Genomic DNA, 13521 nt, shown 5'->3' with positions numbered 1-13521 from the left:
GAAAGCAAAATTCAAAACAGATTTGTGTTCTTACAAGTCCGTGTGCATAGTTCAGTGATGACAACAATCACATTAAAAAGTTTTTGGTTATCAAGATTTTCCTGTGAGGTTTGAAAACTTGGAATGTTACATACATTACATTTTTCGACCAATAAGAAAGGCTTGGGGTTTTTTGGTTTTGTTTTGTTCTCACAGGCTTTCGAGGTTTTCCTTATAAAACGCACGTTTTTACCGTTTCTTCCCGCAGTAAATATAAACAACGACAGTATTCAGGAAGAAAACACAAACATTGCAGATATTTTATCATAACTCTGGTTTTACGGGCCGATCAACACAATTTAAAAACTGGTATAAAGTCCACACTTTGTCCGTCAGTTGTTCCGTCTGTCCTGCTCACATCTCCAATGGTTGTACACGTTGTCATTAACGTGGCTTCACTCCACATCAGCCGCTTTGCTAAAACACCGGTGTCGGCACATAAGGACGCTGTCATAGCCTGTCAGCGACGTTGATTAGCTGCGTATATACGAATGTGAATCGCATCATTGGCTGGACTAGTGGGATAAGGTGGCATCGTTCTAGATCCCATACGGGAGCAGCCAGTCACTTGACTAACACTGCAAAACAGAATTGTTAAGTATACATGTTAATGTTCTGGTAGATGATTACTTTTTTCAAGTAACGAGTAAAGTAAGGGATTACTATTGCAAAATAGTAATTAGATTACCGTTACTTCCGTAGCAACTGCGTTACTAAAACCGTGATTTTTTTGCGAGAATGTCTCAGACAGTGACGTAAGCGAGTGCGACGTTTGTGCAACAGCTGTGTGCAGATCAACAATGGATCATATATCGAGTGTGGGAGAGAGTATGAGCGTGCAGCGTTTAAAGCGTGGAAGTACTGACCTTACTTTGAGTTTGATTCCATAAAAAGTGACAAAAACATTAGTGTCCCATCGTGCGTGGGAAGAAAACTTCTTTTTACAGCGAAAAAACCCCAAACTTCCAGAGCAAGCAGCGAGTAGCTACGACGTAATGGGAAACTCACAGAGAAACTCACGGATTCTTCCACTGACCGCGGCACACCTGCACCAGGGTAAACCTCCGCCTACCCCACTCCTGCTTTACAGGTGAAAATAGAGCAACAGGACCGCTGAGTCTTTGACTTTTATTTATTTTCTGCTGTGTTTACTTGCATCTATTTGAAAGACTGAGTGTAAACACAAAAAATATTGTAATGACCTGGCTGGGGTTGTTAGCCAGGTGCATTCTGGGTATTGTGTTGTCTCTGTGTTTTCTATCGTTCTGCTAGTTCCTATGTGTTTGATTTGCATGTTGTGTTAGTGTTATGTTAATGTAAGCCACAGTGAAGTTGATGTGTGTTCTGTGGAGTGGGTTGAATTGGCATGGTTGGCTGACACCGCGACTCTATGTGGTGGGAGCGTGATAGGGGTTCGGTGTCAGCAGTGTTACGTTGTTGTTGAAAAAGATGGTGAATAAATGCCTGGTGTGAACCACTACTGCCTCCTGCTGGATTATTCGGGGATTACCAGTCTGCTGCTGAGACGCTCGGGGTCATGCGGTGTACGAGGCACGAGCGCTCTCCATTCATTGCGAAGTTTAGCGATAGCTGCTAGCGCCCCGCTAGCCGTTTAGCTAGTGAGCAGTTTAGCCAGTCAGCTCCCCAAACCCACAGTCGTTACAATATTTTATTTTATGTGCTGGAATGTGCAGAAAATAGGTTTAAATGTCAAACTAATCTCTTCCAGTTAGAGAATGTTGCATATAATTAAGTTTTGCTTGAAACATGAAGTTAAAAGGTTAAAACTAATACAAAACAATCTAATTTATCTATTATCACATCCGGTTCTTTTATATTCTTTTACTGACCGAGAAAAAACCAACACTCAGTGTGGTCAAAGCTCAAAAATCATCTTTATTCTACATTTCCGAGAAAAGGAGAGCTGCAGATGCTAGCAAGCATCACAGGTCTAAGGCATTACAAGCCAATGCGGTAATATATTCTGTTATACGTCACACATAGTCACACAGAGTTTCAATCAAAACAGCTCCTGTGCTGCACTCTACCTAGTTCACTTCCTGTTCTCTGCAAGCCTGCACAAAGCGTGCAGAGTTTCCTGTCTTAACATACTCTGTGACCTTTCACACTTATAACTATGACTTTTTTCTACACTGGCCTCTATAAAACAGTATAAAAGATAAATATGCGCTGAAAGATCTATCTTTATCACCTATTCAGGTTGTAAATCGTGTTTTTAAAAAGTAACTAAGTAACTTAATTACTTTTGAAAATAAGTAATCAGTAAAGTAACAGGATTACTTTTTGGGGGAAGTAATCAGTAATTAGTTACTGATTACTTTTTTCAAGTAACTTGACCAACACTGCTGAGAAGGTATAAGCCAGATGATGTGATGTCGGGGTAGTGATAAAGAGTGTGGAACTGATAGGTGACCTAAGTGCTGCAGAGCCTAAATGCCAACAAACTGTCTCAAAGATCCAAAGACTTAAAATGAAGATGCTGACAGGTGCTGCACTGAACAATCAGCCTAATGGCCTTTTGGTCTGTTGACACATGACTATTAGTTCATGTGGTTTCATATCTGAGGAGAAAGGACATATCTGAATGAGAGAAAACAATGATGTTAGTCAATGTTTATAATGGTTATAATTTAACTGTTCTGACAGATCTGATAAAGAGTTAATTTTTTTCTTTAAGCATAATTGTACTGCAGAACAGTGCTAGTTGGTAAGATTCATGTATTTACTTTATTTCTTGCTCATTTACAACTACCCTGACCACCCTGAGTCTGGTCCATTTCTGCATTCCTATTGACTATTAGAAGGGTTAGTCATTCACCCCTAACCCTAACCCTATGATTTAGTGGTTTGGGCTTGGAATTAATCTCTTCCTGTGTTATATCTCTCGGCTGGCCTATGAATGCCATGGTTTTCCCCCGGACAAGCTGGAGGAGGTGGCCGGGGAGGGGGAGGTCTGGACTTCTCTGTGTAGGCTGCTCCCCTTACGACCCAGCCCCGGATAAGCAGAAGGAGATGGATGGATGGTTTATAGATCAATATATTAAATAAACACCTTAAGAAAATCTAGTTAAATAATTTAATTCATTCACAGTGACAGAGGAATCAGAAAAACAATGAAAAACGTTTTTCATTGAACTTACTTAACACAATTACATAAAAGTTTACATATAATTAAATACATAAAGTCACCATTTAGGCATAGGTACTTTTGTGTGTGTGGTGCTCCAAACAACTATCAAATATGAGAAAGTAATTTGAAATTAATTTAAGTCCTGATTGATTTGGTCCCCCCTGAGTGAAAGCTGCAGAGAGAGGGTCTTCATTCAGGAGAATACACACAGCAGTCATCAGTGTCGTTGTTACAATACGACCTCAAGTTACAGACGTGTGTGTGTGTGTGTGTGTGTGTATGCATGCATGCAGAGGATCAGAGTGTCTTTCTTACCGAGTAAGAGGAGCAGCAGAATCTTCATCCTGGCAGTTAAAGTCCCATTAAATCCAATCCTCAGTCAGACTGCGGACACATAAAGCAGCACACTGCAAACACTCCCAGAGACTGAAGCACAAACACCAGCTTACTTTCAGGTTCACTGTTCAGTCATGGGGTGTCCGGGGGATCCCGGGCAGAGAGTAGATAGTGTTACAGTGCTATAGTCCTATTTTTATCTGGGAGAAAATAGAACTACACTGTAAAAAATGGCAGTGAAATTGACATAAAAACCATGTAAAATCCCTACAGAAATGTATAGTAAACCCCAAAACACATTTTTCTGTTTCAATCACAGTGAATTTTTGTAAACTATTAAACAGAATGTTTTTGTTATATTTACAACATCAATGTGTGATTATAATCAAATTTATTTGTTAAAACTACAAATATTGGGAACAAAAACAGTGAAATACTTTAATACTCATAACAAAACAAAACAATTATGTTAATTTGACATGCAAATATTGTAAAAACTATAGTTTTAGTCAGTTGTTTTTAAAAATACACGAATTATATGTATGTCACTTTACAGGTTTATACTGTAGGCCTTTAACGGACCTACTTTTAACATGATTCATGAAATTATGCAAATTCAGGTATAGGGCTATTAAAAATGTTTTCACAGAAAATTGTGAACCTGAGAGGTTACTTCTCTATTTTTATGCTATATAAAGATATACAATTATAATGACATTGTCCTTTTTCTAATCATTCAGGCTATTTGCAGCCTATTGTAGAGTAACCTATAAGAAATTATTATTATCAATAGCCTAAGTAGCACTTCTGTTCAGTCATAATTCTTCTGTTCTTTATGTTTCTTTTAATTGTAATGTGATACTTAGACTAGACTACTGTTTTTGGGTTAGGTTAGCAATGTATCATATCATACGATGTCTATGGTGCCTTCTCTCCACAGAGCTGTAGGCCACTGTAGCCTGCACTGAGAGCGCCTAATTTTGAGAAGGGTCTGGCTGCAGCCAGTGGGGAGCGCCATATTGTGATCTCCACAGTAACCGGAAACACGTGACCTCCACATTTTGTTCACAGAAAAAGGCTGAGTACTTTGAACTGCCACTCAGTTCATAAGCACAGACAACAGTTAGGACCCTTCCCTCACCCTGAAGGTGCTGGGAACAAACCCTCTTGTCCACTGGAAGAAAACCCCGGTGAACCCCAAGCTGAGGCAACAAGCTGAGGGGATGTTAGATACCTACTCCAGCCCGCCGTCATCTCATAGGGGTCTTCTGAATCACACTTTGTCTGGTCCCTCACCCAGGACTATTTTGCCATGGGAGACCCTACCAGTGTCATGGTCAGACGGTCTTCCCGGACGACCTGCTTGTTTGTTTGTGTGTGTGTGTATGCCCTCCTCTCTTTCTCTCTCCCTCCCTACTCTGCGGGTCTGGCTGCCGAGGAACGGCGTCTCCGAGAGAGTGAGAAAGGCCGATCTCTGACCCGGCTCCAGCTGCCGCTAATCTTTCCTCACTAGACGGAGGTATTTAACGATGTGTCCAGACGGCAGTCGACGCTGGATTGTACTCGGAGCTCGGTAGCTAAGTGTGCGCGTGATCTTGTCACCCGCGTGGCCAGGCAAGCCTTCTCATCCATTGTTGTGTTTGCTCGACTTTCAGATTGGAGAAGTACGGGACGGAGGAGTGGAGTAAAGGATTCACTGGTGTTTTCGGGAGGAGGAGCTCACACGGAAGGAGCGCACACAGACCTCACGGGAAAACTCACCTTCACCACTTCCGGGAACTGAGAAAAAGAAAGGACAATTATTGGAGATATTGATGTTTAAGGACTATCTTTCACGCACTGTAAATAAACGCACTGTCTGCTTCAACCCAGAGCTCCGCGCTTGAGTCCATACCTTCCATTAGCCGTGACAACCAGGGGGCATAATCCCCAGACAACATATTGTATCCCCTGGGATCCCTGGGACACACAAACCCCTCCATCATGATAAAGTAGCGATTTGTGGAGGGTAAGTAGTTTGTCTGATAGATGAGCTCATTTTTAACACCGCAGCAGAGGACAGGTGCAAGTGTCTGTCTCCTGAATCCAAACTGGAAGCTGGTTCCACTGAAGAGGGGCCTGAAAACTGAAGGCTCTGCCTCCCATTCTACTTTTAAATACTCTAGGAACAACAAGTAGGCCTGCAGAGCAAGAGCCAAGTGCTCTAATAGGGTGATATGGTAAATGGCCTGCATTTGTATGGCGCTTTTCTAGTCCCTAAGGACCCCAAAGCACTTCACACTACATTCAGTCATTCACACACACATTGGTGATGGCAAGCTACATTGTAGCCACAGCTGCCCTGGGGCGCACTGACAGAGGCGAGGCTGCCGGACACTGGCGCCACCGGGCCCTCTGACCACCACCAGTAGGCAAACATGGGGTTAGTATCTTGCCCAAGGATATTTGGCATGCAGCCAGGAGGCAGCCTGGGATCAAACCACCGACCTTCTGATTAGTGGCTGACCTGCTCTGCCACCTGAGCTACAGCCCACTATATGGTACTATAAGGAAGATGGCTTCCTTACTAGCATCATTTGTATTATGGTAACCTTTACAGCACTTTAGGAGCACCTTTTCACTTTATTAAAATCACTTTAAATAGCACTTTCTTTAGCTCAAAACCTTAAACATAGATTTGTGCATCAAAAACTATTTTCACACAAGACGTTTAATTATTTATTGAATAGTTATTGAGTGGGAATAGGTTAATTGAACAATCTAAATTGCCCATAGGTGTGAATGCAAGAGTGAATGTGAGTGTGAATGGTTGTCTGTCCCTGTGTGTTGGCCCTGCGACAGACTGGCGACCTGTCCAGGGTGTACCCCGCCTCTCGCCCTATGACAGCTGGGATAGGCTCCAGCGCCCCCGCGACCCTGGAAAGGATAAGAGGAAGCGAATGGATGTATGGATAGTTATTGAGTATTTTAATAGTTGGCAGGCAGCCTCAATTCCTGGACAACTGTTCCTCACTGAGAACTGAGAATCGTGGTGATTGTCTGCAATGAGGAAATAATTGTTACTGGAGCCAATAAGGTCTGTGATTAAGGAAAACTTGGGCAAATGTTTGTGTAAATTCTGTCCAGTGGTTAATTGCATAAGTATGTGGAGGCAGGACCTCACAGCAGAAGCATACTCATCATAATGTGTTGTACATTATTATATGTATATTAATATGGTATTTTTCAATTATTGTATTTACCAACATCAAGAAGTCACAAGCAAAGAAAGACCACACCATGGTGCATGTTTAAACAAGGAAAGTTTATGGTCATGATAAATATACCGTATTTCCCGGACTACAAAGCGCACCTGAATATTAGCCGCACAAGCTAAAATCAGGGGAAAATCCTGTTTTGTACATACATTAGCCGCACCTGACTAAAAGCCGCAGGTGTTTCAATGTTGACTTATCATATGTAAGAGAATATGCACAAAGCGAATTGTCAGGAAAGAGATGGCTGTTTGGAGACACACCCCTTTTATTAATATTTTGAAAAACAAGTTATGGGTACATATTTGCATAACTTTTTAGGTATATGTACAAGTAGCGGTAATTACAAGTACGAAACATGTACTGTGCTTCATAAATGAGTAACAAATGTAGTACATAACAATAACCTACAGCACACCAGAAAAATAGATTCAGACTACCTTTTAGGCTCAGGTGCAGTGACACGGCTTTAACAAGAAGAAAAGTCAGTCATTCACCATCTTTCTCTTCTTCCTGCGCACTAAAACCACCAAAGTCCTCTTCTCCAGTGTCGGATACGAACAGGCTCAGGATGGCTTCGTCATCCACTCTCCGCTTCTCTCCTTCGTTGTCACTTTCAAAACCAAAAAAATCCTCGTTGTCAGTGTCAGAGTCGAACACCCTCAGAAGGGCCGTGGCGGTGTCCTCCTCTCCATCATGCAGCAGTCCAGCCCTTCGAAATCCGTTGGTGATCGTGGATGTTTTCACACTTTTCCACGCTGTCAGATTCCACCGGTGGAGTTGAGCATAACTTGCTTTTCGCAAGTTTATCGCCGCTGGTCATCCACGACTCCCGCTGAACGCGTAGCGCTACTTTGAAGTTTGTTTTTCGCGCTACTTGTACGGCACTATGTTGCCTGGCGGATGGACATGTGACCAACATACCACTCTTGAACCCCGATCCTTCCGCCAGGCAACGTAGTGCCGTACAACAGCGGAACAAACAAAACAAATCGTCTTACGATATGACAAAAATCATGGACAATCCATAGAAAAGCCGCACCTGACTAAAAGCCGCAGGGTTCAAAGCTTGTGCAAAAAGTAGCGGCTTATAGCCCGACAATTACGATAATTAAACATAAGTCCTCTCTGCTGACATCTGGCCACCAGATGTGAGCGTCATTTAACACAAGCTTCAATGATTTAGAAAGCTTCGTTTGGCCCTCACTACATTGGGACGTTTGAAATTGAGTCAGTGGGCAGTCAGTCATAAAATAAATTACTATAAAACCAAAGTACCCGAGAAGAGGAGCCCTTTCTGTTTTCCAGATTTGCTGAATAGTAAATGGGGAACTTTATAAGTGCTTTCCCCCCATGCAGTTATCATTAACCATTACACAAATATTTGATTGTCTTCAATTTATTGCTTTATCAATTTATTTATTATAAACAGTAGGGAACTGAAGCCAGCCCATTGTTCCTTCAGTGGGATGGTTTCAGTCATTATGCAATGTACTGTTTATAAGGTTGGGGAAACCTGCAGTCAGCTGAGACTGAAGAAGCCACTTGGATGAGTGACTGAAAACGCTACGTCCAGATAAACAGAATGTGGAAATTACATTTTTTCCAATCTGTAATTATCTCAAAACTTTGGCAGTTAATTTAGTATATTTTGAGTTATTTCAGTTGTGGAAAACATTGTTTAACCTTGCTGAATCGTGGTGTAGCCGGTCTGGCCTTAAACTCTGATCGCCATTAATATATACCATATATATATATGATATACCATAAGGCTAAGGCGAACTAAGTGAGAAAGTGATATTAATCAATACATAAAAATAAAAAAATCTGACACGACACCCTCCTGAATCTGAATTGGGTAAGCAGAGAAAAATGGATTTATTTCATGAATTCTTGTGTACATTTTATATAGACTAATGTATAAATCGTACAGGTCAGATCAATAATCGAACAATCATATCAAACTAAATGATCAGTGGAGCTGATCCTGGTGTCTTCTGTGTGTTTCTTGGCCTGATTATTCCCTGCAAAGGAAATAGAATAGAGTCACACAAACAAAGAAATAACATTTCAAATCTGCAGGAAGCAGATCGTCTTAAACAAAGAGGACCCAAAGCAGGCACGTGGAACAGGGAAAGCAAAACTGGACACAATGCACATGAGACAAGGACTATCAAAATAAACCAGGAAACATGGCAAACGGGGAAACCAAGATCCAACACACATAAACCTGATGTGGGAAGAGAACAAACACATAGCATTACATGGCCGAGAGATACAGAGAGTGAGAGAGAGCGATTGATACATGAAGAGACATGATGGGCTGAGAGGCTGAGGTGATGCTGAAGTCAGAACACAGAGACAAAGAGGCGAGATGCTAAAACAAAGAGAGGACTGAGGGACAAAAGGAGATCACTTAAGGAAATTAAACCATCTACAGGCATCACACACACAAAAAAGACAGAAAATTCATAAGCACAAGGTAACTAAATTGTACCAATAGGGACTAGAAACATTAATCACTTAGTAACATCACAACATTGATAAGTGGACAAGACTCAAAGATTAAAAAAACAAAAAACACTGGTTCAAAGACCGAGAACCATGACATTAACTAACACTGATACACGTGGACTGTCCTGCCATCTCTGTCCTTCCACACGACTTTATTTACCTGAGACAGGTGAACTGTGGCTTTGCAGGGCAGCTTGGCAGACTTCACACCTGAACCCACCTCCACCTCACGAACTGAAAGAACAACCAAGCACAACATGAGCTGCACAGCATCAGCAGCAAACTTCCTTTGACAGATTCCTTTCTGAACCTAGCTGTTATGAGCAATGAGCAATTTCACCTGATGCTTTTAAGTTTCATTTTGAAGCAGGGATACAAATAACAAAGAGATCACAAAAGGGAACTAACATCAATGGAGCAACAGAACCAGAAACAGGGTAATGAGACTCAGAAGTGCTGCGAAATATTACACTCAAAGAATGAAACACTGTAGAACTAAGTAATGGATCAATGACACTAAGGACTATGAGGGATAGAAACATCCAGATTTTTCATAGAATTATTGAGTAACACGCAGACATACATTCCTACATACCTTCTTTATTTTTCAGCCTTTTATATCCACAAAACATGCCGATACCACAGCAAATAGCCAGGACAACCACAGGAACCAAGACAGCTGAGAGAACTTTGGGCCAGACTGGAGGAGGTAGAGGAGGAGGTTCTGTAATTAGCACAAGCACAAAAACCTGAACATCATCCAGCAGATTTTGATAAATTTAGAGTTCACTTCTGCTCTAACCTCTGTCTACATCGCTGACCTGTGACCTTCAGTTGTAAGAAAATCCAGCTCACATCTCGTCCAACGATGCGGAGGATGCAGGTGTAGGTTCCACTGTCAGAGACAGTCGGGTTTCTCAGAGTGAGGCTGAGGTCTCCAGTTTGCAGAGCATCAGCACTCATTGATGTTCGGTTGGTGTAACGCTGGTTTTGGTCATCCAAATCATCACCACTCTTCACACGAACATGGACTGTTGGGATGTTCAGGTCCTTGCGGTCCCACACTGCTGCTGTGAACTCACTGGGAGCAGCTAGTAACTGACAGGGCAGCAGAACAGACTCTGCCCCCTCGTACACCTCCACTGCTGTGGCATGCTGGGAAACTGAGGAGAGAAAATATGAAGCCGATGAATGCAGTGATTTTGTAACATCAGGTGAGACAGTATGAGGACCAACATGCACAAGAGGTGAAAGTTTAACTCTAACTACAGATGCAAAGATGGGTTCTGTTTACAAGTGATCAATTCAGCATCAGAGATTTTCACACCTATGTCATGGTCTAAGCTGGTGGACCGTGAGGAGTGGAGAGTGAAACCAAAAGCAGACATTGGAAAAGAAAGTCATTTTTTAAAAAAAAAGGCAAGCTGTTTATTAAAACTGGATGACACTACAAAACAAAAGGCAAAACAACAACCGAGACACAAAAAAACTAAACTGAGCAAACAAAACCGAAAACCAACATACAGAACACAGGGAAGATGGAGTCATGAGGAGGTGGCTGGTAGCCAACCCACTACTTTTAGGAGAGTGAAACTAAAAGCCTGTCTAAGAGCATCAGTTTTGTACTGCCGCTGGCTGCAGCAATGAGTTTATGTCAAAGACAAACCACGGATATACTGTCCACTTTAATTCTCTGTCTCTTAAGCTGCAAGTGATTAAAGAATTAATAAAACATTATTCATCAGAGAAGAAAGCAAAATTCAAAACAGATTTGTGTTCTTACAAGTCCGTGTGCATAGTTCAGTGATGACAACAATCACATTAAAAAGTTTTTGGTTATCAAGATTTTCCTGTGAGGTTTGAAAACTTGGAATGTTACATACATTACATTTTTCGACCAATAAGAAAGGTTGGGGTTTTTTGGTTTTGTTTTTTCTCACAGGCTTTCGAGTGTTTTCCTTATAAAACGCCGTTTTTACCGTTTCTTCCTGCAGTAAATATAAACAACGACAGTATTCAGGAAGAAAAACAAACATTGCAGATATTTTATCATAACTCTGGTTTTACGCGGCCGATCAACACAATTTAAAAACTGGTATAAAGTCCACACTTTGTCCGTCAGTTGTTCCGTCTGTCCTGCTCACATCTCCAATGGTTGTACACGTTGTCATTAACGTGGCTTCACTCCACATCAGCCGCTTTGCTAAAACACCGGTGTCGGCACATAAGGACGCTGTCATAGCCTGTCAGCGACGTTGATTAGCTGCGTATATACGAATGTGAATCGCATCATTGGCTGGACTGTGGGATAAGGTGGCATCGTTCTGATCCCATACGGGAGCAGCCAGTCACTGACTAACACTGCAAAACAGAATTGTTAAAGTATTTTAATTTCAATTTCAGGTTAGATATTACTTTTTTCAAGTAACGAGTAAAGTAAGGGATTACTATTGCAAAAATAGTAATTAGATTACCGTTACTTTCTCGTAGGAACGCTGTGTTACTAAAACCGTGATTTTTTTGCGAGAATGTCTCATGACAGTGACGTAAGCGAGTGCGACGTTTGTGGCAACAGCTGTGTGCAGATCAACAATGGATCATATATCGAGTGTGGGAGAGAGTATGAGCGTGCAGTGTTTAAAGCGTGGAAGTACTGACCTTACTTTGAGTTTGATTCCATAAAAAGTGACAAAAACATTAGTGTCCATCGTGCGTGGGAAGAAAACTTCTTTTTACAGCGAAAAAACCCCAAAACTTCCAGAGCAAGCAGCGAGTAGCTACGACGTAATGGGAAACTCACAGAGAAACTCACGGATTCTTCCACTGACCGCGGCACACCTGCACCAGGGTAAACCTCCGCCTACCCCACTCCTGCTTTACAGGTGAAAATAGAGCAACAGGACCGCTGAGTCTTTGATTTTATTTATTTTCTGCTGTGTTTCACTTGCATCTATTTGAAAGACTGAGTGTAAACACAAAAAATATTGTAATGACCTGGCTGGGGTTGTTAGCCAGGTGCATTCTGGGTATTGTGTTGTCTCTGTGTTTTCTATCGTTCTGCTAGTTCCTATGTGTTTGATTTGCATGTTGTGTTAGTGTTATGTTAATGTAAGCCACAGTGAAGTTGATGTGTGTTCTGTGGAGTGGGTTGAATTGGCATGGTTGGCTGACACCGCGACTCTATGTGGTGGGAGCGTGATAGGGGTTCGGTGTCAGCAGTGTTACGTTGTTGTTGAAAAAGATGGTGAATAAATGCCTGGTGTGAACCACTACTGCCTCCTGCTGGATTATTCGGGGATTACCAGTCTGCTGCTGAGACGCTCGGGGTCATGCGGTGTACGAGGCACGAGCGCTCTCCATTCATTGCGAAGTTTAGCGATAGCTGCTAGCGCCCCGCTAGCCGTTTAGCTAGTGAGCAGTTTAGCCAGTCAGCTCCCCAAACCCACAGTCGTTACAATATTTTATTTTATGTGCTGGAATGTGCAGAAAATAGGTTTAAATGTCAAACTAATCTCTTCCAGTTAGAGAATGTTGCATATAATTAAGTTTTGCTTGAAACATGAAGTTAAAAGGTTAAAACTAATACAAAACAATCTAATTTATCTATTATCACATCCGGTTCTTTTATATTCTTTTACTGACCGAGAAAAAACCAACACTCAGTGTGGTCAAAGCTCAAAAATCATCTTTATTCTACATTTCCAGAAAAGGAGAGCTGCAGATGCTAGCAAGCATCAACAGGTCTAAGGCATTACAAGCCGAATGGGTATAATATAATTCTGTTATACGTCACACATAGTCACACAGAGTTTCAATCAAAACAGCTCCTGTGCTGCACTCTACCTAGTCTCACTTCCTGTTCTCTGCAAGCCTGCACAAAGCGTGCAGAGTTTCCTGTCTTAGACATTACTCTGTGACCTTTCACACTCCTTATAACTTATGACTTTTTTCTACACTGGCCTCTATAAAACAGTAAAAAGTAGAATTGGGCTGAAAGATCTATCGCTTTATCACCTATTCAGGTTGTAAATCGTGTTTTTAAAAAGTAACTAAGTAATTAATTACTTTTGAAAATAAGTAATCAGTAAAGTAACAGGATTACTTTTTGGGGGAAGTAATCAGTAATTAGTTACTGATTACTTTTTTCAAGTAACTTGACCAACACTGCTGAAAGTATAAGCCAGATGTGTGATGTGGGGTGTGATAAAGAGTGTGGAACTGATAGGT

General features: G+C 41.6%; 1 protein-coding gene across 1 annotated transcript in view; it reads right to left on the bottom strand.

Moving 5' to 3' along the window:
* Nucleotides 1–8524: 8524 nt before the first annotated feature.
* LOC102298336 overlaps nt 8525–13521 on the bottom strand; it is a 21081-nt gene continuing 16084 nt past the window's right edge. The window contains exon 6 of the mRNA XM_042216881.1: nt 8525–8804. Within this exon, the coding sequence (XP_042072815.1) occupies nt 8740–8804 (65 nt within the window). The 3' untranslated portion in view covers nt 8525–8739. The remainder of the gene's footprint in view (nt 8805–13521) is intronic.

The sequence above is a fragment of the Haplochromis burtoni genome, unplaced genomic scaffold (assembly GCF_018398535.1).
Source record: "Haplochromis burtoni strain Fernald_Lab_line unplaced genomic scaffold, NCSU_Asbu1 Contig_1324, whole genome shotgun sequence".
Lineage (NCBI taxonomy): Eukaryota > Metazoa > Chordata > Actinopteri > Cichliformes > Cichlidae > Haplochromis > Haplochromis burtoni.
Note: the sequence above shows the minus strand (reverse complement) of the source record. Positions and strands in the feature narration are given on the sequence as shown.